General features: G+C 43.3%; 1 protein-coding gene across 2 annotated transcripts in view; it reads left to right on the forward strand.

The window, feature by feature from the left end:
- DCAF12 (DDB1 and CUL4 associated factor 12) overlaps positions 1-8,218 on the forward strand; it is a 31,938-nt gene extending 23,720 nt beyond the window's left edge. For both annotated transcript variants that reach the window (XM_014534234.1, XM_005859529.2), the window contains exons 5-9: positions 1,510-1,703; positions 2,547-2,612; positions 3,925-4,087; positions 5,202-5,380; positions 6,124-8,218. In XM_014534234.1, coding sequence (XP_014389720.1) covers positions 1,510-1,703; positions 2,547-2,612; positions 3,925-4,087; positions 5,202-5,380; positions 6,124-6,282 — 761 coding nt within the window. In that variant the 3' untranslated portion in view covers positions 6,283-8,218. The remainder of the gene's footprint in view (positions 1-1,509; positions 1,704-2,546; positions 2,613-3,924; positions 4,088-5,201; positions 5,381-6,123) is intronic.
- Positions 8,219-11,358: the final 3,140 nt, after the last annotated feature.

Consider the following 11,358-nt stretch of genomic DNA (forward strand, 5'->3'; position numbering starts at 1 on the left):
GCAGCAAGCAAGCCTTGTGCTCGCTTCAGTGCCTGGCTGCCGGCCGCCATCTTGGCTGACAGTTAATTTGCATATACTCACTGATTAGCCAATGAAAAGGGTAGCGGTCGTACGCTAATTACCATGTTTCTCTTTTATTAGTGTAGATTTGCAAAATAAACTTTGTCAAGTTCTCCAGATGTTCCCTCTCTCTGGCCTTTTCTAGATTTCACACATGATGAACCCTCTTCTTTGAATCCCTGCCCACACACAATTCTTATGATGCAAACAAATTGAATATTTCTGCCATGTTAGACAATTTTTACTACAAAGCATTCAGGAGATTTAAATATGGAAAAGGGCACCTTCTGGTTTCCAAGGAGAGTTGGCAAATAACTTTACTGGAAAGGAATTTTAAAACCATGATTTTTTTTAGTGGTTCTTGATATTCTGTTCTATAACTATATCATAGCCATACTGTTGGACATGTAGATTGTTCTGAATAAACCTCTTTATGGGTCTTATGACACAGGATTATTCCTAGATGGGAACACAAGCTTCTGGGTTTTGCTGCAGATTGCTCAGTTGTACTCTAGAAAGATGGTCCCATTTTACTTTACCATCAGCCATGTGTTTAGGGCACAATTTAAAGAAAAATGTTCTTATTTTTTTTAATCCTCACTCGAGGATATTTTGCTGCCAAATTAATTCTTTAAATAATTTTTAGAGAGTGGAAGAGAGAGAGAAAGACAGAGAGAAACACATTGGTTGGTTGCCTCCTGCATGAGTCCCCAGCAAGGCCAGGACTGGGGAGGAGCCTGCAACTGAGGTACGTGCCCTTGACTGGAATCGAACCCAGGACCCTTTGGTTTGCAGGCCAATGCTCTATCCAGAGCCAAACCAGCTAGGCTGAAGAAAAATGTTTTTTAAGTGCTTCATTATTGTTTACTAAGGAAAATTATCTTTTCAAGCATTCATTTTATGTAGAACAGTCATTCTTAGTACAAGGAGTGTGGTCCCTATGGGCCCATGGAAAGCCTTCAAGAGACCCATGAATCGCCTTGAAAATAAATGTACAATGTGGTATTTTTGTATATTTTTCTAAAGAAATTCCTAAGTCTCTCAAAGGGTTACAAGACTCAGAAAAGGTTAAGCAACAACTGATGTGAAGTGGAGATTCCTGAACCCTACTGCCCAGTAGAAATCACTTGTGTGTGCATGCCCAAGTGACCTAAGCATTTGGCTTGAAAAATTACTGAGCTTTATCAAACTAATTTTTTAAAAAGTTTATCAACTCTGTTATGCCTAAATGTTATCTTTTAAATCCTAGACCTTAGTCAAATCATTCTCTTGGTGTAGCTGTTAAAATGCATATTGCTCTCTGTTTTGGGGTGGGCCACCTGAACAAGCACCAGCACATATGAGGATGATGCACAGAGAGCTAGACTAAAATAGCCCATCTTGGCTTCTGTGGGACTGTCCTTTAGAGAGTTGAGTATATCTGACATTTGTGGTCTCCTTGACCTGCAGGCTCACGTGATGGTTCTATGGGACTTTGGGAGGTGACAGACGATGTGTTAACCAGAAGTGACGCAAGGCACAATGTGTCACAGGTCCCTGTGTATGCTCACATCACTCACAAGGCCTTAAAGGACATCCCCAAGGAAGACACAAACCCTGACAACTGCAAGGTCCGTGCTCTGGCCTTCAATAACAAGAACAAGGTATGAGCTTGCCAGAGTTTCCTGAAGCCCATTACTCTTCAACTTCTTGGCTTATGTCTTGGAAGATGTACTTTCCTTCTCTTTCCCCAAGGCAGTGCTTGCTGCATAGCTTGGTTCTGAGCCCACAGAGCACCTTTTGAAGGCTAAGGGATGCTGATGAGAAATTATAACAGGTTATGAAACCCTCCTGTGTATTGAGCTCTGCTGTATTTCTCTGGATGGTCCATATTTGTGGGTCAGCCTCTTGAGAGTTTCCCCAGGATCACTATGCCTTTGCAGGGGGGTATTCAGTTTCTTTTCATTCTTCACTTCCTCTTCTGAACACTTCCATTAGATCTCCTGAAACTGGGGTATTCAGTAGTGTTGGGATCGAGACCCAGAGCCAGAAGAGGAAAAAGGCTTCTCTCAAAATCTGAATCAGGCCACAATCAAGGCTAGTTCTCTTAGCCTTCTATCTCCCTTCCATATTTATGGCTTAGGGGTAGACTTACCTCTCCTAGCTTAGACCCTCCACTTATAAAAGCTCTCACACTGGGACACACAAAACTGTCCTTCATGTGTGTGCTCTGCTCTGTCAAACAGGATGTCATGGGAATGATTGCATAGTAAGGGCTTTATGTTATTACTAGAAAATGAAATGGCTTGAGTTCTTTTAAGGAGGTGCATCAGTTTAATAAGCTGCATTTCATAGGGCTGATAATGAGATGATACTCCCTGGCACCAGCTGGAATCATCATGGGATAGGAATGAAGAATGGGAGGACCTGAACTTAAAGACTCCTGCTTACTGTTGTATATTAGTTGCTACAGATTGGAATGTAACCTGTTTTCATTGCTCTTGTAGGAATTGGGAGCAGTATCTCTGGATGGCTACTTTCATCTCTGGAAGGCTGAAAATACACTGTCTAAGGTGTGATGAGCATGACTTAATAGCTTTACCTAAAAATTCACCTTATGTTTAAAATACTTTAATTCTCCCTGAGCCTTTTCCTTCTTCTCTAAAGCACCAATCAAGGGTCTGGGCATGTGGTTCCATGGTGTATGAAATCCTGAGTCTGGCATGCCTCTCCTAAAAGTCTTTAAGCCCTAGCTGGTTTGGCTCATTGGATAAGAGCCTGCGGACTTAAGGTTCCCTGGTTCGATTCTAGTCAAGGGCACATGCCCGGGATGCAGGCTCAATCCCCAGTAGGGGGCGTGCAGGGGGCAGCTGATCAATGATTATCATTGATGTTTCTATCTCTCCCTCTCCTTTCTGAAATTAATTTAAAAATATATATATTTTAAAAGTCTTTAAAAGAGATCATAGGGGACACTTCTTTCACATTGCAAGGGCTTGCTGGGAGATTCCTTTTAACAAGCAGTCCCCAATCCACAATGCATTTAAACATGTGCTTATGGATTGTTGACTCTGGCATGTTGTGAGTGTAGGAAAACCTAAATGTTAGGAACCACTTGGTAACTGAAGATCAGTTAAACTAACATAAGTCATTCCTGAAATAATCATATAAGGTAATGAGAATATGGTTTGAATTTATAATGTTTACGAGCAAATTTTGCATGAAATTGAGCCTACCCGTGGATCCTTTGCCCTTTTCTCATCCCAGAGGCCTTTGCTACTTGTTACTTCTGTGATAAACTCTTTTCAAGAGGAATCAGAGCCTCAGGAATTATTGATTCCTTCATATCTTAGTGGTTTTTTAACTCCACTTGCAGTAGGCACCCATTGAGAATTGGTTTAACAACAAGGACCAGGGTTAAGACAGATTGGGGTTACCTGGGGTTGAGCCAGTCAGTCCCATGAGTGTGTTTTCTATAGTGTACAACCCCCGTACAATTGGGGAGTTAAGCTGAGAGTAGCCAGAATTGAGCCTCTTTGTCTGAAGAGCAGTGAGAAAAGTGGAGAACAGAGTGGGACTTTGGTTTTAGAGCCCTGGGGTTATCCCATGAAACCACCTGTAGGTCTTGGCCTTTCTCTCTACTTCTGATTATTTAATTCCAGCTTGAGTTTTTTCCCTAACCTGTATATTGTTTATTACAGTCATTCTCTTAAATACCTAGGTGTGGAACAGGGTGTTATTCCCTTAATTGGGCCTTGTCCTTTTGTCTCTGACTTCATGTCCTTGTATATGAGGGAAACGCCAGAGGTGGGCGTCTAAGAACAATGTCCTGCCCTCTGCTCTCAGGTAGTGTGCTATGGGTGCATCTCTTTTCTGTGTTTGCAGCTCCTCTCCACCAAACTCCCATATTGCCGTGAGAATGTGTGTCTGGCTTATGGAAGTGAATGGTCAGTATATGCTGTGGGCTCCCAAGCTCATGTCTCCTTCTTGGATCCACGGCAGCCATCATATAACATCAAGTCTGTTTGTTCCCGGGAGCGAGGCAGTGGTAAGAGTCCTTGTGTTTTGGGTTTGTTTGTTTTCAATTATAATTAAGTTCACATTTCAGAACAAAGAGAATAATGTGTATAATGAGAGTAGAAAGGGAAAGAATAAATAGACTTTGCTGCAATGATGCCTACAATGTGAACAGTTTTAAGATATTTTGATGACTGTTACAGGAGTAGGCTTTATACCTAATACAGAAATACTGATTACACAAATGTTACCCAGCAGCTCTTATGTGCCAAAAGACATTTTTTTTGGTTAATCCTCACTTGATTTTTTTTTTCATTTCTTTTTAGAGAGAATGGAAGGGAGGGAGAGGAAGAGAAAAACATCGATATGAGAGACACATTGATTGGTTGCCTCCTGCACTGGCCCCTACTGGTGCCAGGGATGGAGTTATGTGCCCTTGAATGGGAATCGAACCATGACCCTCAGTCCACAAGCCTGTGCTCTAACCATTGCTGGCTAGGGCTAGAAGGAAGTCTTAATATGTTTTTTTTTTCAATTGATTGCAGAGAGAGAAAGGGAGAGAGAGCGGGAAATGGAAACATCAATGATGAGAGAGAATCATCGATAGGCTGCCTCCTGCACACCCCCTACTGGGGAGTGAGCCTGCAACCTGGGCATTTGCCCTGACTGGGAATCAAACCGTGACCTCCTGGTTCATGGGTCTACACTTGACCTCTGAGCCATACTGGCCTGGCAAGGAAGTCTTTATTAATGTAATGATTTGTAAATATGCAGATCACCCTCAGTTTCAGTATAAGTTAGAAACATATAATGGAGAAGAGCTTAGAGTTATGAATGATGACTCCAGACTAAGGCAAGGAAGTTCAGAGTGCACTTATGATCTCAGGCCAAAAGCATCTTGGGCATCACCAGATGTCTGGCCTTTCTCTGAGGATTACACGAAGTTTCCTGTTAGGTATTTGGATGGCAGTATGGCATCAGGGCTCTTCAGCTTTCTCATGAACTATGCCTGCCATAGGAAAGGCACTGCCTGGTATTGGGGGTACTATGTGAACACAGTGTCAGAGAAATTCAGATTAGCAGATTTAAGTGCATGCTCCCCCTTTACTTTTTTAAGTGCATTGCCCTTTACTTTTCTCTCTCAGGGATCCGGTCAGTGAGCTTCTATGAGCACATCATCACTGTAGGCACTGGGCACGGCTCCCTGCTGTTCTATGACATCCGAGCTCAGAGATTCCTAGAAGAGAGGCTCTCGGCTTGTTATGGGTCCAAGCCCAGACTAGCAGGGGAGAATCTGAAACTAACCACTGGCAAAGGCTGGCTGGTAAGTAAGCCCCTGCCCGACATGTTTACTGGACAGAGACAGAAAAATTGTCTTTGCTCTACTACCCACTCCCACTCTCACTGACACACCCCTACCCGCATACTTTTGCACAAGTAAGAGACACTCCTTGGACAAGAGGTACTTTCACTTGATTTTGCTTTTATGTCTGCATATCCCTGGGAAAACAGGCCCAATAAGACACACTAGTTGACGTAGGGTTTCACCCTAAGTCAGAGGTGGGGAACCTTTTTTCTGTCAAGGGTCATTTGAACATTTATAATTTGCGGGCCATACAAAATTAACTTAAAAATTAGCCTGCTATATTTGGTCAAATATTTAATTAACTCACCCCTAATGCCTTGGCAGGGCCAGACCAGATGATTTTGCAGGCATTCTACAGCCCACGGGCTGGACGTTCCCCACCCCTGCCCCAGGTGATAATAGAGGAGGAAGGAGAAGGAACATGCTGCTGAGGCTGCCAGGGCATTAGGGGTGATTTCTTAAAGAGTTTGATTCTAGCTGTCTTGAGAAGACCTTCGGTTTGTATAGCAACTCTTCAGCCTGCTCAGTTCCTCTTTAATGTTCATTTGGAAAAATGAGGTCCCTGTTCACATAAGCATCAGTCTCCTTACATCAGGTTACAGGTAGAAGACCCTCTGCTTTTAAAGAGACCAGAAAGCATTCCTATCCATTCCTGCCCCATGACCTAGAGGTGCTAACAGAGTCTCTTTCTCTTCCCATAGAATCATGATGAAACCTGGAGGAATTACTTTTCAGACATTGATTTCTTCCCCAATGCTGTTTACACCCACTGCTACGACTCATCCGGAACAAAACTCTTTGTGGCAGGGGGTCCCCTCCCTTCAGGGCTCCATGGAAACTATGCTGGGCTCTGGAGTTAATGACAACTAACTCTTTCCCAAAATGCAGAGATTTACACTAACTTCCATCCTCTGTTTCCTTGTTTCTTCTTTTGATTTTTTCCAATTGTGTGAGACCCTCATATTTTAGTGGGAACACAAGTTTGCCTATTATTTAGGTTCTTTGACAGAAAGAAGCTCGATATAGAAATCTGAAGGTTTTGTTTGTTTGTTTTTCCGATTTGGTAATCAGAATTCCACTTTACTATGGTTTTTCTTTTTGGCTTCTCACCCAAACATTTTTAATCCCTATTTGTATTTTTTTTCCAGTGACACACACTTTCCTCTCTCTGATTTCTTTAGGCTGACATAGTCATTCTCACCCTTACTTCACTCTTGAGAGGTAGGGCTCCTTTACAATTATGTGGTTGCTGTCAGACTTTCTGTGAAAGTTTGGGGGCTATGTGTTCATGTGTGCATGTGAACTTGTGTACCTGCAAGTACTGTGTGTTACTGAAATTACCTGGAGTGAGGATTACTTGTAATTAAAATATTTATAAAAGAAACAACTTTGTTCACAGAGTCCAGCTTTGGGACTAGTCTTTATCTTGTTTTTTAAAGTCTAATAACACTGATTATAAAAAGTAAAAACAAAGAAAAATCAGGAGAACCTTTTAAGTTAGATTGCAGACTTCCTGGGGACTCTTGTGCCAGGGCTCCAAAATGATCCATCCCCTACCTGTCTTTCCATCTGTGTGTCCCCCAGGTGAGAACACTTCTGTTGATGTATCACTTCCACTTGAACTTGCTGTCTGCTTAGCCAGTGGCCATGCCCCTAAAACATCAGTCTCCATCCAAATGCAGCTCTGGAGGCTGCAGAAGGCTTGATATAACTTGGTAAAGAGAATCCCCATCCCAGCCTCCTTTGCCCTCCCCTCAAATAAGACCTTATCTGGTGTCTCAGGGGCCTGGAGCTGGAGGCCTCAAGTCAGCTAAAATTAGCATACTCAGTTCCCTTGGCTTTGAGGAGAAAGTACTTTGCTTTTCTTCTGGTCTTCCCAGTGGGTTTTACTTTGTTTTCTAAATTGGGTTCATTCCAGGAGGGGAGGAGTGAATAGGGGTTTTATCTGTGTATAGAGTGTGCTTCCATGTGTGGAACGTTTGTTTTCTTAATACAGTGGGGCTGGGGTTGAAGCCACCTCTTCTACTCTGTTGGCTCAGTCCTGGGGTGATGATGGGGTGGCCAGCAGCCACCAGCGTTGTGCATGTTAAAAGCTTTGATGTGATTAGTAATTTGTTCCTCCTTTGAACTGTCTAGTAGTCTGAGGTTTTTAAACTTGCAGGCAACTGACTGAGCGTGATGTCCAGTTATTCCCTACTTTTTACGCATCATGTTGCCGCTAACAGCTGTTTCCACCCACAAATTCCTCCTCCATTTGAAGTACATACTCGGCTTCTGTCAACAGCTCATTATGGGGAAAGGAAAAGTCAGATTTATTCCTGCACTCCAGGTTCTAAGTTGCTCTCCTAGTCATCCCTCTGTTCCAGGTGTAAGTGGGGAGATTGAAAAGAGTGTTTTCTTGATGATGGGGGCTGGTGGGAGGGAAGTCAGCAAATCACCGTATCTTGGTACAATACATACACCATAGGTTCTAGAATTCTCATCTTCTAACCTAGAGAAATAGGTGCTATAAATGGGGAATTAAGCAAAATGCTAGATGCTGTAGATCTTTTAATTGTCTTATTTTTTTTTTTCTAAACTACAGGCTGTAGATTTCTTAGTTCTCACAGAACTTCTATCATTTTAAACCAACTTGTATATATATTAAAAAAAAAAAGATCTTAAGTTCTTAAGTAGGATGTTTTGTACTGTTGCCAGACCCTCTTCTGTGATGGGTAATGCGTTTGATTGAGTTTTTTGTTTTAAAAAATGTAGCACTTGACTTTTTGCCAAGTAAAAAATAAATATTATTTCAGTGCAAAGTGGTTTGTGTGAGTATGTATAGCCAAGAGGCAGCAGGGAAAAGGCACTAAATTACTGTTTGGGATGCTAGAATTGTTTAGAGCAGAAGGGAAATGCAATTGTTCACTCAAGGTTAAAAGCAGGTCAAGTGCAAACACTAAGACCTACTTGCTCTTGGCCCCCATCTCAGACCCAAGATCAGTTATTCTGAGATCCAGTTGAAGGTGGATATGCCCACTGAAAGTACTTTGGTGCTTGAAAAATATATATAGGCTGGCCCTGGCCAGGAAGATCAGTGGGTTAGAGCATAATCCTGACATGCCAAGGTTGCAGGTTCCATTCCCGGTTTGGACACACATAAGAATCAACCAATGAATGCATAAATAAGTCTCTCTCTCTCTCTCAACAATTAAAAATTTTTTGACAAAAAAATACAGGCTGACTTGGCTGGAGTGTACTAGCCCTTGCTCCTAATTACTATGGATTTGAACAGCTGACCTCTTGTATGCTGGGTTGGTGATAGGCCCTATGTATTTTGGTGGAAGGTGTCCTGAGAACAACTGAAAGTGGGTGCACAGGGTTCTGGGAAAAAGACATCATTTTTTTAGGTTGGAACCATAGCTGCCCTTTGTAAGAGGACACAGTGAATGCTGCTCTTCCCAGGGCCTGTTGAGGGCTGTAGCTGAGAAAAAGACAGTCTGCTAAATCATACCCCCCTCCTCAGCCATCTCCGGAAGACCATCCGGGCTGGGCCACAGACAGAGCAAGCAAGGCAAGGCAGTACCTGTTTCACATGGCACTTGTTCCTTTCCAGGACAAGCTGGATACAGCTGCCGTTGCGCCTGCCTCTAAGAGACTGGTTCCAAACATGACTCACACAGGCAGCTACCTATATAATTAAAGGTTGCGAAGTAGAAAGGGGGAGGTGAATGAATTGAAGCAATGGAGAGGGCTTCCTAGAGAAGAGTTACTGTACGGGATTGGCATTAGCCTTTGCCAGAATGAGGATTTCTAGAATTCCCAACCCATGGAACAGCCATTGGTGTTCACAAAATGTTCTAGGGTCAAATTACTTTGGGGAGATACAGATTAAAACAAAGACATGCTTCTTCACAACCTCAGGTTTTTGGTTACTATGGGATGCATGTTCATGGAACTTGCTCAGAAAAAGGTGACGGTATGTGGGGTGGGCCTGGCCTGGGCCTCTGGCCTCCATGGAATCTTGGCCCTGCTCCCATTTTCCAGTGAGACTTTCCAGCAAAGTATGTATCACAGAAGGGCTTTGTGGATTTTATGGGGTCCCTCCCTTTCCTGCCAGCAGTTCCTACTCCCAGGCCATGAAATAACTTCCTTGTTCCCCGTCAGGCCACATGCCTCATTCCAAATACCTTACTGGCTCCTCAGGTCATCCTTTGGGTCCTTTCGCAGAGGCTCTGGAACCTCATGTTTTGCTCCAGGTTCCCTGCTTCTGCCACTCCAAGAGTTGATTAGTATTGATCTGGCCCTCGGTGTTTCTAATAAAGCTGAATACTCCCAGTGCAGGCCTCCCTGGAACCAGCGCCACCCGATGGTTCCTAAAGCAGATACCCAGAAATAGCAAGTCAAGGTGTCAAGACCCTTTGCCTAGCTTTGGGAGTTAATCTTTTAAGATCCTAGGACCCAAATGTTTTGTTTTTTCTAGTAGCTGGTGTCTGGGAAACAACAATATGGGGGGGGGGGGGGGGAATTGAAGAGGTGGGAGAGGAAAGATCACTCAATGTTACTTGCTTTTAGGCATATTTCATGCTAGTATGCTGAGTTGGCTGGAAGCTTTGAGAGGGTAGAAACATGGGCTTTTAATTCTGGAACTGCTGTAAGGACAAAGTTTGGGTTTCTAAGCTTGGTTCTTTTGCCCTCACTTCATTCAGCTCCTCCAAAGAATAATCCAGAGAAACAAATGTGAGAAATTTATTTCTACAGTACCACTAGAGAGAGGGGTGTAAACTGAACTCAAAATGGGGTGGTAAGCTCTTGTGATTCAGCTCTCCAAAACAGGTATAAACTGTCCTCTCAAATTCCTCCTGAGTTTAGCCTCACATCTGAACACTCCTCTTGATAAGTGTATAATTGCCGAAGTCAGAATTTTGAAAAGATAATAATGCTCATTAACCGAGCACAGAGTTACATGTTTACTGCATTTCTTGTTAAGCAGTATTCAGAACTGTAATTAACATCCCTAATGCTATGGACAGGAAGAAAACAAATGATCAACTCCTACCTTAAAGAACATAAACTTAAATTTTAAAAAAAGTCCTAGCCGGTTTGGCTCAGTGGATAGAGCGTTGGCCTGCGGACCAAAGGGTCCTGGGTTCGATTCCGGTCAAGGGTACGTACCTTGGTTGCTGGCTCCTCCCCAGCCCGGGCCCTGGCCAGGCCTTGTGCAGGAGGCAACCAATCGATGTGTTTCTCTCACATTGATGTTTCTCTGTCTTTCCCTTTCTCTTCCACTCTCCCTAAAAATCAGTGGAAAAATATCCTCTGATGAGGATTAACAACAACATCAAAAAAGAAAGAAACTTGCCTCACTCATAGCTACTTTTTTCTTAGCTGGTGGTAGCTTGGACAGAGAATGAGGCTTCTTTGTTCTCCAGGGCTAAGGCCATTTGCAGATTGCGCAAATCCCTGTGGTGGGTATCATGGCCTGAGGTCTGGTGGTTTGGGCCCTGCAGTGTGTTGCTGACTTGAGAAACAGCCCTCATCTTCACTACCCCCACTCCTCTGCTCTTCTAGGCTTTCTGCTAAGCAAAATTACCATCCCAACCACCATGCTTCAAGTTTCACTGTAAGATCTTTTTTTTTTTTCCTGGGTTCGATTCCGGTCAAGGGTACATACCTTGGTTGCTGGCTCCTCCCCAGCCCGGGCCCTGGCCAGGCCTTGTGCAGGAGGCAACCAATCGATGTGTTTCTCTCACATTGATGTTTCTCTGTCTTTCCCTTTCTCTTCCACTCTCCCTAAAAATCAGTGGAAAAATATCCTCTGATGAGGATTAACAACAACATCAAAAAAGAAAGAAACTTGCCTCACTCATAGCTACTTTTTTCTTAGCTGGTGGTAGCTTGGACAGAGAATGAGGCTTCTTTGTTCTCCAGGGCTAAGGCCATTTGCAGATTGCGCA

Source organism: Myotis brandtii, unplaced genomic scaffold (assembly GCF_000412655.1).
Source record: "Myotis brandtii unplaced genomic scaffold, ASM41265v1 scaffold1270, whole genome shotgun sequence".
Taxonomy (NCBI): Eukaryota; Metazoa; Chordata; class Mammalia; order Chiroptera; family Vespertilionidae; genus Myotis; species Myotis brandtii.